Source organism: Aotus nancymaae, unplaced genomic scaffold (assembly GCF_030222135.1).
Source record: "Aotus nancymaae isolate 86718 unplaced genomic scaffold, 86718_ANA_hifiasm-v0.15.2.pri h1tg000014l, whole genome shotgun sequence".
Classification (NCBI taxonomy): Eukaryota; Metazoa; Chordata; class Mammalia; order Primates; family Aotidae; genus Aotus; species Aotus nancymaae.
In genome coordinates, this window is record NW_026988425.1 from 7,621,776 (window position 1) to 7,636,778 (window position 15,003).

Sequence of the window (15,003 nt, forward strand, 5' to 3'; positions counted from 1 at the left end):
ACAAAAACACTACTGTGTGTCGCAACGCTGCTGTGCGTCACAAAAATGCTGCTGTGTGTCACAAAAACGCTGCTGTGTGCCACAACAATGCTGCTGTGTGCCACAAAAACACTGCTGTGTGCCACAATAACACTGCTGTGTGTCACAAAAACACTGCTGTGTGCCACAAAAACGCCGCTGTGTGCTTGCAAGCTGCCCAGCCTTGCCATACCCACCTGGCACAGGTCTGTCACTCAAGTACCTGGTGGCCAGGGTCTCACAGGTGCCCTTGCTGCAGCTGTGCCAGGTGGCCTTCTCAGACGAAGTGGGAGGAGGTCACTCCTTTGTCCTTTTTTCTCATGGTTCCGAAGCAGCAGTACCAGGGCTTTCTGTCTGGCCAAACTCAGACACCTTCTAGAGGAGTCTGGGTGGAGGACCAGGTAGCCCATAGAGGGGTCTGCCCCGGCCTCAGAAGCGGAGGCCTTGCCCTCACACCACGCCTGTGTGCCTCACTGGTTCTCTGCTCTTGCAGCTCCTCCCACCCTCAGGCAGACCAAGCCTGGGCAGGCATGGGCCGCAGTCCCAGACGTGGTGTCCCAAGGAAGGCGCAGCACACGTGGAAGCTGAGCGTGCGCGAGGCTGAGTACCAGACGGCGGGAGGCTGAGAGCGCGCGAGGCTCAGCACGGGAAAGCGCATCTCCACTAAGAAGGAAGCGTCCCAGCCAGCGAGTTCACTGCCATCCGACCTGCAGGGCCGGGACAGGGCTCGGCAGCCGGGCCCTCGCCTGTTGGTGCAATGGCAGAAAATCGGTAGTCCTGTCAAGTCGGCAGCATGCAAGAGGGCTGCCCACCTCGGCCCCTGTGTCACTGCAGTGAAGTGAGGAGACCTTTGACACTCGACTGAGAGCGTCACGCTCGTGTGGATGCCAGTGCTCACACGCATCAAACCTGTCAGATGTGGCCACTTGCGGGGGTTGATGGTGCTGTTTCTCAGGATGTTTCTCCCATGGACACCGAAATCTATTATTAATATTGATGATTTCATGAAAGGATATTCATGACAATTTATAAACATCATCCAGAATCCCACCACTCCAACCTAGTTTGATGTAGTCTTTTTTCCAGGTCTCTTCCATGTGAATACGTAACATCATGTGGTTGAAATCATAGCTTGGAGGTCCCAGGCTCAATTCCTTTTCTGGGCAAAATGGTTCAATATTGTCTCAGCCGTGATAGCAGTCATGGTAGCACCATAGTTTACTGGAGTTACTTGAATTTTAGGTTGTTTCCAGGTTTTCACTATCACAGCGCTGAATTAAACAATATTGTCCTTTACAATATTGGAATTTTCTTCTTGTGAATTACTCTGTCTCTCTTTTCTGCTAACATATCAGGAGTGGAATTTCTGGGTCAAAGAGCATGGTGCTTTTTTTTTGACTCTTCATCCTTGAGGCAGATGGGTTGTATCACTGTCGGTACTAAGCCCGTTTTCCTGTGTTCCTGTGCCTTCTAGGTCACCGAGGAAACAAGCCTCGTCCTGCAGACCCTCGGATACACGTGCACCTGTCGAGGAATAATCAATGTGAAAGGAAAGGGGGACCTGAAGACGTACTTTGTAAACACGGAAATGTCAAGGTCCCTTTCCCAGAGCAACGTGGCATCCTGAAGAGTCACTTCATTTTGGCAAGAAGACTGTATTTCCAGGAAGGTACCACACACTTTCTGACTGCAACTTCTGTCCCTTGTTTTTGATGTGCGTGCTCTGTCTATCCTATGGAGCCTCTGCAGACTCGTTCCCGTGACCCAGTGGCATACCGTTTGGTGTCTGACGTGTGCCCAGATCGTTCTGCCACTTGCACTGTGCTTGCTCCTAAGCAAAAGGGAAAAGGAGCGTGCGTAATAGAAGAAAAGCATCCAGAGAACTAACAAAGAGGAGAGAGGTGAAACACACACACACATTCTTAAGGCAATAAAACTAGGGGGTGTATATTATCTTCTGGTGCATGTTCTTTTCTGGAAAATACGGTAGCTCGCCAACCACATCCGCTCGTCTGATACTCAAACACACAGTATTCGTGAATAAGTTGATTCTGTCCCCAACATGGAGTCTGTGCTTACCCGTCATCTCATTGCCAGTGGTGTCCAAGGGCCCCCGTTGGGACCCACGGCTCTCGTCCCTCTGCTCCATGTGCCTCATGCCAGCAGCACGTCACCATCCATCACCAGAGTTAGTCCTCACAGCCTAGGACCAGTTTTGTACCAGACTTGTCTGATGTTTTGATGCCATTTGTCTTTTGTAAAGTTAATTCATTAAAAGTTTTACGTACTTTGATTTACAGTGCCTGTATCTTATTTTCCTGTCTTCTTTCTCCTGTGGTTTGCTCCAGAATTCAAGTTTGTTTTCCATCCATTCTCCCTTTTGACACAGTTGATTCAGAAAGAGCTCTCCAGAAGCCAATACTGAGATGTAATTCAGATTAGGACACAGTGTGTGACGCAGATAATTTGGTTACTCAGCTCCCTGGAAAGTAGGCAAGCATGCTCAATGTACCTAGTGGTCTGATTTTAATTTGGGCATCTCTGGAGAACATTTTCAGGGAAAAATACTTTAACAGTAAAAAGATTCTCTGGGAGCAACAGTGCCCCCTCCGTCCACTACGCTCCTGTCTACAGGAAGAATGTTTTGCTAGAGCTAACAGACATAGACTGCAGAAGAATAATTTGGAACCAGCTATGCAAATCAGTCTCATAACAGCGTGAACTAACTGCTGGAAGTACTAAGTCCCACGAACTGCCTGTTACGTCTGAGAAGGCGAAAGAAGACACACAGCCAACGTTTACGCATTTTTAAAGACAGAAGACCTTGAAGAATTTGTTCTTGTAAATCCAACACCAGTTGTTTGGTACTTTTAACATAAAGAAATCATACTTTGCCAAATAGTGAAAAGTAGAGCAATCGTGTGTAATCTAATGTTTAAAAGCAAAACTGCAATTATAGCCTAGTTGGTCAAACTTGTTTTCTTTTTATAGCTCATGGCAGGCATCTGTAAGAGGCAGAGCACCCAGATGATCTCATAGGAAGCCTGTTATTCGTGGGAACTCGAACTTGAAGCACGAGTCCCTGGTTTGACTCCTGGCTCTGATTTTTTACGAGCTGTGTGACTTTGAACACATCTCTTAGCCCCTCTTAGGAGTACTTTCCTAATTGGCAACTCATGGGATCGGTAGTGATTAAACGAGGCAATGACTGTGAGCGAGGCGGGCAGGTGCCCTGTGGCATTCACAGCACGGCGCAGCTGCTGTGCCGGGACTGTGACTCATTCCCAGTAAAAGGCACTTATAGAAGCTGATAACCATCCCTCATCACCAAAGTGTGAGTAAAGCATGACTTATTCAGTATTCTGCTTCAATCGAGAATTTTTTGATCCTGTAATCACAACTCGGCATTGGCCTTAATATACCCAAATCTCCAATAACAGTGATTGAAGCAAGAGAACTATTCCAAAGGCATTTCTGTTCCCTCTAACCGAAATCTGGACTAGGATGCCATTGCGTTTCCGTGAGCTCAAACTGATGTAGGATGTATAAGATGAGCAGCAGCCGTGCCTCGTAGGTTCTTCCTCCCTTACCATCCTAACTACACTCATCCTCAGGTCACCTTAGCTCATCTATCCTGAGTGAACACCCCCAGCTGAGTGATCCACCAAGTTCTCATAAACAGAGTCCCTCCCACTCCCCCACGGGATGCACTGAACTTGGGTTTGTGCTGAAAAGAACTCAAAAGGAGAATTGTGCTCTCCCAAAGCCATGTCACCAGTCCTACCAAACAATAGGCTTTTAAAAGCAATCAGAGTCACTGTCAGAATCCACTGTGGGAAGCTCCATGTGGGCCCTTCTAGGTGCGGTCCCATAGCAGCAGCCTTAGCATCACTTGGAAACTTGTCAGAAATGCAGATTCCCAGGTCCCAACCTGGGAATTCAGGGTCCTGAAGGAGGACCCTGAATCTGAAATCCCTGGGGTGGGGGCCCAGCACAATCACTGTCTAGTGAACAGGTTCCCCAGGGGATGCTGATCCCCGATCAAGCTTGAGCACGCCCCCCTTCCCTCCCCAGTGTTTTTGCAAATGAGGAAACAGGGACAGAGTAGTTCAGGCACGTGTGTGCAGAGTTCCACAGATGGTTAGCAGTTGAGGCCAGGCTAGAGTGGAAAACTGCCTGTTCCCTGAATCTGAAAGAGCATTAATCCTGGTCAAAGCTCCTTAAAGCTCTGAGCAGCTAAAAGCATCCCTGTGAGCAAAAATGCCAGGAAGAAAACCTGAAGGGCACCGCTCATCAGCCCAGGTTCCAGTGCCATTGGTTTCAAGAAAAAACCTCTCCCTAATGCTCTGCTTAACCTTTTAAGTCTTACAGGAAGCCTCTCATGAAAATTGCCTCTAGTCCAGTTGCCGAAAACCCCAGTGTTTTATGTATCTGTTTAGAAATGTCTAAGTTTTATCATCAATCCATGATGTTATTCTTCCTTCCCAATTCAATCTGCTCCTAAAGGCAGAACCATTCATCTTTCCTTTGCTCGGATACATGAATGACCAGGAAACATCATCAGGCCAGGTGCAGTGCCTCATGCCTGTAACCCCAATATTTTGTGTGGCCAAAGAGAGAGAATCACTTAAGCCCAAGAGTCTGAGACTGGCCCGGGCAACATAGCAAGACCACATCTCTACAAAAAAATAAGAATATTAGCTGGGGATGGTGGCATGTGCCTGTAGTCCCAGCTACATGGGAGGCTGAGGTGGTCGGATCACTTGAGCCCAGGAAGTCCAGAATGCGGTGAGCCTTCATTACACCACTGCACTCCAGCCTGGGTGACAGAGCGAGACTTTGTCAGAAAAGAAAAATCTAATTGCCCAGTGATGAAAATTATTTTATAAACAAAACAAATCATACTATAAGAATATATTATCTTACGTACAATGACTTTAACAAGCATTCATTCATTGGCTTTAAATGATAAACATTGGGATACCAAGATAAATACACTTAATTTTCTCTTACTGCTTAACAAGTGTGAGATCTTTTCAAATCTTGGCCAATAACAGCCCTGCCTATTGAAAGTCAGTAGGTAGAAGGTGAAGGGAGTAAGGTCTGACTTAAAGTAAATGGCAATAAGTTAGTTTGACATTAATTTATTGCAGTCACTTACAGATGCCTTGTCTTGTTGAAATCAAGTCTGAATAATGAATAATTTATAAATATTTCTATAACCCAAACTTTATATATTTTCTATTATGTTATTATAAATGTGGTATAATGCACCCAAAGGCATTCGAAATAAACGACTGTCATTTGTTTGAAATAAATAAAAGACACTTACACTGAAAAACTGTTTTCAGAAAAATAAATATTTAGGAGTCACTCAGCCTTGAAATCGCTGGCAATTCAGTGTCATTTATTTTTAGAGAATCCTCTTGGCAGATTCAAAACGATAAAACCAGTGATGGAGGAATCAGCATTGAACTTAATTAGACCACCTGCCCATTCACTGCTAAACTGTGGGAAATTTAATCATGGTAGATGGGAGATGAGTTCTTCCAAGGGATCCATTCATTAAAAACGTAGCTGATACCTTCATACTTGGGTAAGTTTCAAATTATCTCCAAAGTAAGTATTTTCAAGTTAGGTTAAAAGCAACTGCATCCAAAAAGAAGACTGTTTAAAGTCAAGTCACTGCTGTGATGATGGGACCCTGGGCGGGGCACGCACATTGCGCTCGTGTTCTGCCTGCAGTCTAGCAGCTCACTGCCTCCCAAATGAAGTCTTCTAGGTTTGGAAATTCCACTTTGAAGATGAGGACTTGTCTGCTCAAATAGATGGCATGACTTGCCCTAGGACACAAATCTAGAAAACGCAGCAGCCAGAATTTTACCCGAGTTCGTTGAACACCAAAGTCTCTTCCCATGACTGACCCCCTCTCCCTGAGCGGTGACAGTGAGCACTGCTGGCCACCAGGATAACAGGGCCACCCATCCTTACTAGAGCTCCCAGTCCCAGGTGCAAAAAATTCTGTTATTTGTGGTTCAGACCTCTGGAACAACAAAAATGTAGTTTCTAGAGTTTGTGCCGACAGACAATTGTCATTACATCTCCTCTTGGAGGAGGGAACATGTCAGGGTTGTCTGTGTTATGAGGCAGCAGGAGTTCCCATAACTCTTGGCAAACGTAACTGCACCTCACTCCTGTGACTGCCTCCCCAAAGAATCCTGACAAACATAGACAGTCAGTGAACAAAAACCAACCCGACCATCACTAAGGGGAACAAAGTTTTCATTTTATTCACGTGCTCACAATGAATCAGTCTCCAGTATCATTTGATCAAAAATAATTCCAGCTGAAAATCATCCTACTAGAGACTCTTCACATGTGCTACAGGTATTTGCTCAGGCTCCTGACCACAGCAGCCTGAGGGAGGCTGCTAATGTGTTCATGTGCCCACAGTAGAGATGTAACACAGGCATAGCCAAGCTCCCAGGTGTCATGAGAAGAGGAAAGAAGGCTCCAGATGCCACCTTCTCAATGTACAACTTTGCCAGCCCACGAGGTATCATGACATGCCCTGTGGGCCACAGGAATGCTTCAGGCTGGAGCAATGTGCCCAAAGCCAGGTGCCCTGAGGCTGGGGATGTCATTCTTCCTGTAGAAGTCAGCCTGCACGTGGTTGGTGCGGCCAAAGTCCCGGTTTAGGGGTTCAATGGGCTGATTGATGCGCTTCCCATAGACAGAAGACGTCAGCACACCAACCGGCCTCTCCTGTTCCTGGTGAAAGTTGTCAAAGCACATAGTCAGCACCACTGCATTCACCAGCACAGCTCACCCGCACGTCCATCAGCCTCGGTCCTGGGAGCTTTTTCTGCCACCGTGGACCAAGAGGAGGCCTCCATGCTGAAGCCAGGGGCCTCCTTCAACTGTCCCAGACCATTTGCTCTACCTGTCTGTCCTTGTGCTCTTTCTGGTCATTTCCCTCTCCTGCTGCTGCTGGTCCCTTCCCACCACCCAGATCCTGGCTCAGATGTCTAGGTCCTCCCTGGCCCCGCCTCTTCCCAGCTCCCTGCTCATCCCTTTCACTTTCCGCATCTCCTCACATCCTCACAGGGCTTCTTCTTCCTATATACCACCACTCATCACTACCTAGAATTTGCTCATGATTTCTTTTTTTTTTTTCTAGATGGAGTCTTGTTCTTGTGGCCTAGACTGGAAAGCAGTAACACAATCTCAGCTCACTGCAACCTCCGCCTCCCAGGTTCAAACAATTCTCCTGCCTCAGCTTCTCTAGTAGCTGAGATTACAAGAGTGCACCACCATGCCTGGCTAATTTTTGTACTTTTAGTAAAGATGGGGTTTCACCACATTAGCCAGGCTGGTCTTGAACTCGTGACCTCAGGTGATCCACCCGCCTCGGCCTCCCAAAGTGCAAGGATTACAGTCATGAGCCACCACACCTGACCCATGATTTCTGTGCCTTTACTTTATCTCTCTCCCTGCAGGAATGACAGCTTTGAGAGGATGGGGATTTTTTCTAAAAAACTATGTGCCATATTTTTCTCCTGAGGAAAACACTAACTTTGCTGTCAACTTAGAACACACTACATGTGCTGGTGATGGTGGCTTGGTAACTAAACTCGGAAGAAATGTTCTCGTGTGTGCGACTTCAGCCCTGCAAAATCAAATTTTCCAGAAAAATTATGAAAGCCAGGACTCAGCGATTAAGCAGAGACTTGTTTTATCTGTTGAAGAGAACATCTTAGCTTTGCTGTCCTTAAATTGTTAAATTCTAAAGAACCAAATAATATTACAAGAAAAATACACAATGACATGACTGAACAGAGAGAGCTATAATAGTAGCTTAGCCTTAGCTTCTTGGCACAAATAGAGAGAGTTGCATAAAGAAAATTAAATAAAGCAGCTGAGCACAACATTAAATATATATGCGTATGTGCACACATAACACAATGCATGTACACATAAATGTACATGCATATACACAACACAATGTACACATATGTGCATGATATATACATGTATGCACATGTATATACACACATATACACATCCACGTATACACATATGCATGCACCTATACACACACTTACACACATTCACAAACAGGCACAGACACACGAACACATATACACACATGCACACATACACACATTCATATACACATGTACACATGTACACGCACAGACACACATATGCATACACACAAACCATGTACAATATATAAAAATATACATATCTGTATATACATATACACACATCCATCCATCCATGTACATACATGTATGCCTATATACACGCATACACATATACACATACAGTCATGTGCCATATGACATTTTACTCAATGACGGATAGCATATATGATGGTAGTCCCAATAAGGTTATAATATTAGGTTGGTGCAAACATAATTGCTGTTTTTGCCATTAAAATGGCAAAACCTAATAGAACTGGAAAGTTCCTGTCACCTAATGATGTCATAACTGTTGTCATGTCATAGCACGACACATTACTCAGGTGTTTGTGGTGATGCTGGCGAAAACAAACCTACTGTGCTGCCAGTCATATAAAATACAGCACATACAATTATGTACAGCTCATAGTACTTGACAATGATAATAAATGACTATGTATTTATTATACATAGGTTTATGTATTTATGACACTTTTTATTGCTATTTTAAGACTGTACTCCTTCAACTTATATTTGAAAGTTAACCGTAGAAAAGCTTCAGGCAGGTTCTTTAGGAGGTATTCCAGAGAAGACGTTGTTAGCACAGGAGATGACGGCTCCATCGTGCTGTGTGGCATTGCATTTGAAGACCTTCCAGTGGGACAAGGTGTGGAGGTGGAAAGCAGTGATACTGACGATCCTGACCCTGCGTAGGCCTAGGCTAAGGTGTGTGTTTGTGTCTTAGTTTTTAACCAAAAACTTTAAAAGCTTAAAAAAAAATAAAAAGAGAAAACTTATAAAGAGATAAAGAAAATATTTTTGTCCAGCTGTACAATGTGTTTGTGTTTTAAGCTAAGTGTTACTACAAAAGTCAAGTTTTTAAAATTAAAAAGTTTATAAGGTTAAAAAGTTACAGTAAGCTAAAGTTAATTTATTATTAAATAAAAAATTTTTTAATGAATTTACTGCAGCCAAAGTGTACAGTGTTTATAAAGGCTGCGGTAGTCACAGTAATGCCCTGGGCCTTCACATTCACTCACCACTCACTCCCTGACTCACCCACAGCAGCTTCCTGTCCTGCAAGCTCCGTTCATGGTAAGTGCCCACACGAATGTATCATTTTTTATCTTTTATGCCATATTTTTACTGTACCTTTTTATGTTTAGATACACCGATACTTACCATTATATTATAATAATCTACAATATTTTATACAGTAACATGCTGTACAGATTGGTAGCCTAGGATCAATAAGCTGTACCATATGGCCTAGGTGTGGAGTAAGCTATGTTATCTAAATTTGTGTTAGGCACTCTGATGTTCACTCAATGACAAAATCGCCTAGCAATGAATTTCTCAGAATGAATCCCTGTCGTTAAGTGATGCATGACTGTACATGCACCCTCCACCACACACACACACACACACACACACACGTACAAGCATACCTCGGAGATATTGCAGGTTTGGTTCCAAACCATGGCAATAAAGTAAATATCACTATAAAGTGAGTCATAAAATTTTGGGGGGTTTTCAGTGCATATATAAGTTATACTTACACTACACCATAGTGTATTAAGTGTGCAATAGCATTATGTCTGAAAAATGTACAGATCTTAATTTGTAAATACTTTATTGTTAAAAAATGCTAACATGGAGATAGGAAGGGAGCACACACTGTTGGAAAAATGGCACCAGCAGACTTACTTGACATAAGGTTGCCACAAACTTTCAATTTGTAAAAAAATGCAGTATCTAGTAAACAATGAGCTTGAGATGTAGGAAAAAAAAAGAAAACAAAATGCAGTATCTATGAAAGCCAATAAAGTGAAGCCCAATAAAACTAGATATGCCTGTACAGAGTTTTGTTAATCTGTTGACAACCTGTTAATATTCTATCTTAATATTACCTCTTCATTAACATGAAGTCCCAGGCTTTTTGCGTGTTCTCTGTCATCTCGGTGCAACTTCTGATCATAATCTAGGCGCCTCTTAAAAACACAGTCGTAGAGGGAAATAATTCCTGTCTGGAACAGAAAGAGAAAGAAAGCCATGGGTTAATTAGAAGGCTGAGACATTGAGGCCTGGTGGAGCACGGATGCCAGTGCTTTCCCAAGGGAGGCTGGAGGTGCATGTGGTGAGTATGTGGTAGGAAAGTTCATCTCACCAAGAAGGACCAGCTGTGACCTGGAGCTGGGAGAAGCCCAGGCCTTACCAGCAAGAGATGGTTGCTACGAGGCCCCAGATGAAGTAGGAACATTTTCATGGCACTTCTCAACTTTCTCCTCCCTTGTTGAGAGAGGTGGGTCCCCAAGCTCTCTTGCTGTCTGACTCCATTGCTAGAGCTCAAACTTTGAAATAAAAAAGTGTGTTAGTCCATTCACGCTGCTGTAACAAAATACCATATTGACTGGGTGACTTACGAGCAACAGCAATTTATTTCTCACAGTCCTGGAGGCTGCAAAGTTCAAGTTTAAGGCCCTGTGAGATTGGGTGTCAGGTGAGGGCCCAATTTATGATTCACAGATGATGTCTTTTCCCTGTATCCTCACATGCTGAAAGGGCAAACAAGGCCCTTCAGGTTTCTTTTATGAGAGCACTAATCCCATTTATGGGAACTCAACCCTCAAGGCCTAATCCCCTCCCAAAGGCCCTGCCTCCCGATACCACCACGTGGTGGGTGAAGCTTCAACATACGAATTTGGAGAGATGCAAACATTCAGACCGTAGCAAAATGACATCTCTAAGGTTATGTATGTGTATATTTTTTCTTTGTATCTACTTGTCTTATGTTTCTCAAGTTTTCTATAATAAGCTTGAGCTTCTTTGAAAAACAAACAATACCTACATATTAGGATAATGAACCTTAACAGGAGTCGCTAGTGCAGGACCTCAGGGCAAACTTCTCTGCCCTCTGACAGTTGCCTGAAAACCAACTGACAGAAGGAAGATGAAAAGAAAGGCAAACGCATTTTTATTAATGTGCATGAGGGAGATCTCAGGGTGATTACCCTGCCACACAATAGGCTACAGATGCTTGTACAGCCTTCTTCATATGAGAAAGGAAGATGGGGAAATGTGGATGATTTTAGGGAGGTAGGAAGTTATTTTTAGGGGGATACAATGGGCTTGGAGAAGACACAATGGTCTGGGACAAAGTCTGTTGGGCCCACAGAGCAGACAATGGTCTGGGACAAAAGTCTGTCCAGGTGTCTTAACAGACTTCAACCTGTCTTCCCATGATAGGAGTGCAGTTAATGCAAACTCAGGGAAGGTACCAGTGGTCCTTGTTTTTGTTAGGAACAAGCTGCCTCCTCTGATAGTTATGGAGCAGCCAGGCAGGTTAATAAAACTTGCTTGCCTGACTTTGGGTCTATTCTCCTTTCTCTCAGCTACCCTTACGTTATTGGTGCTGAAACCCAGGAGGGGTGCGCTCTAGCTGGGCATCCTTAAGGGACTCTCTCTTGCTCTTTCTCTCTCCTTCCCTCTCTCTTCTATCACTTCTCTCCCAGCCATCCTCCCCTTCCTGAACCTACCAAAGATCCAGAGGGTCTCCCAGACTCTCCCATTGCTGGTGGCCACATCCACCATCAGAGCCTCTGCTGGGATGAGTAAGAGAGACTGTTGCCGTTTACCCGGAACCGTTGACTGTCTCTGCCTTCCCAAAAGACCAGCACTGGGCCAAGGGCTTCCTCCAGCCTCCAGGCCTCCGATTCCTCCATTTCAGGGAAGCCTGGCTCAGAGGATACCTCCCATATTCCGGACAGGGCCCTCGGGACACGGAACACCCTCTCCTGCCGTCCTTGTCAGTCAGCAGTGTCTTCTTCCTCTCCCTCCCTCTCCCATTTGCAATGGGAGCCTGTCACTCTACCCCTTCCAAAACTACCCCCCTTGGGTGTCTCCTGCGTAATATCAATACTCTTGGCCTCCATTCAGAAGTCCGTCCTAAGAGGCTTATCTTTTATGGTAATACCGTTTGGCCTCAATACAAATTAGACAATGGCTCCCAGTGGCCTGAAAATGGTACTTTTGATTTCAACATACTTAGAGACTTAGACAACGTTTTCCACTGCAGTGGGAAATGGCCTGAGATTCCTTATGCTCAGGCTTTCTTCACTCTCCGTAGCCGTCCTTCCCTCTGCCGGTCCTGCTCTACTTTCCAAAGCTTCCTCGCTCGTTCCAAACCTGACTCTCTTCCTGTCACTCTCCCCACAGCCCCGGCTGACAACTCTTTTCCTGCCACACTCCCCACAGCCCCAGCCAACGATTCCTCTTCCTTTGACCCCGCTGATTTTCCTCCTTCTCAACCACATCATAATTCCCACCGGAGCATCATAACCCACTGCACGTCCCCACTCCAGCCCTACCTCTCCCCGACCCACCTCGCTTCTGGCTCTGAATCCTCCCGGTCTCCACCCCGTACCCATTCCCAAGCCCAACATGCCCAGTAACCGGCTCCCTAACTTCCCCTCCGGGAGGAAGCAGGGGTAAAGGAATTGTTCGTGTCCATGTCCCCTTCTCCCTCTCCGATCTCTCCCAGGTTAAAAAACATCTTGGGTCCTTCTCCTCTGATCCCGATACTTACATCAATGAATTTAAATACCTCACCCAGTCTTATGAACTCACTTGGCATGATCTCTATATTATTCTCTTTTCTACCCTCCTTCCAGAAAAGAAGGAAAGAGTGTGGCTCGCGGCCCAGGCACATGCAGATGATCTTCATCAGTGAGACCCTAATAAGCCCCTCGGAGCCACTGCTGTCCCCCGGGAAGAGCCTTCCTGAGAGCACCAACCCACAGACCCCGGTCGGGCATCCCATAACCATATGATTACTTGCCTTATTTCAGGCCTTAACAAGGCTGCCTATAAGGCCGTAAATTTTGAAAAACTTAAAGAAAGTTCCCAAAAGGCAGATAAAAATCCTGCCCAATTCCTTTCCCACCTCACAGAGGCTCTCACATCAACCCTGCCTCCCGAGAAGGAACTGTTGTTCTTCATACCCATTTCGTCTCCCAATCTGCTCCTGACATTTGGCGCAAACTTTAAAAGGCTGAAGACCTCCCTCAAACCCCACAACCTCCTTACCCTGGCTTTCAAAGTCTGCAATAACAGAAATAAGCAGAGTAAGTTAGACAAAGTCCAAAGAGATCGTGCTAAATACCAGCCTCGAGCTGCGGCTATCCGTCAGCCTAGCCATAGTGCCCAAGGGCACAAATGACCCGACAGCAGTGGCCATCCCGGGCCTTGTTTTAAGAGTGGCAAAAAAAGGTCACTGGGCGAGGGCATGTCCTAACCCAAGAGTGCCGAAAAGCCCTTACCCAGTCTGCCGGCAGACAGGCCCCTAGAAGTCTGACTCCTCTCAACAGACGGACAGAAAAGCCTGCACCTCAGAGCCACCAGCCACTCAGCAAGACAAAAAGTGAAGAATCACTTGCACTCCCGCAGCTCCTCGGCCTAGCCGCTGAAGACTGCCAGGCTCAGGGCCCCTAGCCCCACCTGCCGTCACTGCATCAGAGCCCAGGGTTAATCTGCTAGTAGCCGGCAAGCCGATCTCTTTTTTAATCAATCAATACCGGGGCCTCGTACTCAGCTTTGCCTGAATTCTCAGGACCCGCTCATCCCTCCCAGGTCTCAGTTGGGGCTGGTGGACCCAACTCACGCCCACGGGCCACCAGACCTCTTACTTGTTCCCTATTTGATACTGTTTTCTCACACTCTTTCTTTATCATGCCTCATTGCCCTACCCCCAATCTAGGCAACAACCTCCTAAATTCAAAGCTTCCATCACCTTTTTCTCTTCCCCACAACCAGATCCTCTCCTACTCCTCTCTGCCACCATGCCAGCCCTTGACTCCTCCCCAAGATATCCACTCCCCACTTCTCTTGTTAATCCAGCAGTGTGGGACACCATGACCCCTTCTCCAGCCGCTCACCATGACTCCATCGAAATCCAGCTGAAAGACCCCCCCAAATGTCCTAATGTCTCTCAGCATCCCATTTCATGAACACACCTAACAGGCTTACAATCATCAACAGACCCCTCTTGCAAGGCCACCTTAGGCCAACTCCTTCTCCATACAATAGTCCAAGATCTCCGGGCTATCAGTCAGGCGGTCCTTCCCATCCATCATGTAGTTCCCAACCCCTATACACTCCTTTCCCTCATCCCTCCAGACACAACCCGTTAGGCTGCGATACACCTAAAAGGTGCCTTTTTTACATTCCTCTTCATGCTGACTCCCAAGATCTCTTTGCTTTCACTTGGACTGACCCTGAAACCCTCCAGTCAGACAACTTACTTGGACAGCCCTCCCCCAAGGCTTTAAAGATGATAGTCACCATTTCTTTGGGCAAGCTCTAGCTCAAAATGTCACCTCTCTAAACCTGTCCCCTAGCCGGCTCCTCTGGTACGTGAACAACCTTCTCCTCTGCAGTCCTTCCCTAGAGGACTCTCAAACTCACACTATTACCCTTCTAAACTTTCTTGCTAATGAAGGACGTAGGGTTTCCCCCTCCAAAGCACAACTCTCCATTCCAACAGTAACATAATTAGGGGTCCAGCTCTCACCCCGGGGCCCGAGCCATGACCTCAGCATGGGCAGCACTAATAGACAGCCTGCCCCCACCCACCTCTAAGTGTGAAATCCTCTCTTTCCTAGGACTAGCAGGCTTCTTCAGAATATGGATTCCCAATTTTGCCCTCCTAGCCCTCCCCCTTGACGAAGCAGCTAAAGGCCCTGTCAGTGAGCCCCTAAACCCTTCACACAACATAATCCTTAGCTCCCACAAACTTAGAGCT

The 15,003-nt window shown here is 46.0% G+C and overlaps 2 protein-coding genes across 2 annotated transcripts in view; one reads left to right on the forward strand and one right to left on the reverse strand.

The window, feature by feature from the left end:
* The window catches only part of ADCY2 (adenylate cyclase 2), a 436,690-nt gene extending 434,379 nt beyond the window's left edge, over positions 1-2,311 (forward strand). Inside the window, exon 25 of the mRNA XM_021675367.2 lies at positions 1,493-2,311. Within this exon, the coding sequence (XP_021531042.1) occupies positions 1,493-1,645 (153 nt within the window). The 3' untranslated portion in view covers positions 1,646-2,311. The remainder of the gene's footprint in view (positions 1-1,492) is intronic.
* Positions 2,312-5,115: 2,804 nt separating this feature from the next.
* The window catches only part of CFAP90 (cilia and flagella associated protein 90), a 30,701-nt gene continuing 20,813 nt past the window's right edge, over positions 5,116-15,003 (reverse strand). Inside the window, exons 3-4 of the mRNA XM_012475270.2 lie at positions 10,115-10,231; positions 5,116-6,789 (exon numbers count right to left, since the gene is read on the reverse strand). Of these exons, the coding sequence (XP_012330693.2) occupies positions 6,610-6,789; positions 10,115-10,231 (297 nt within the window). The 3' untranslated portion in view covers positions 5,116-6,609. The remainder of the gene's footprint in view (positions 6,790-10,114; positions 10,232-15,003) is intronic.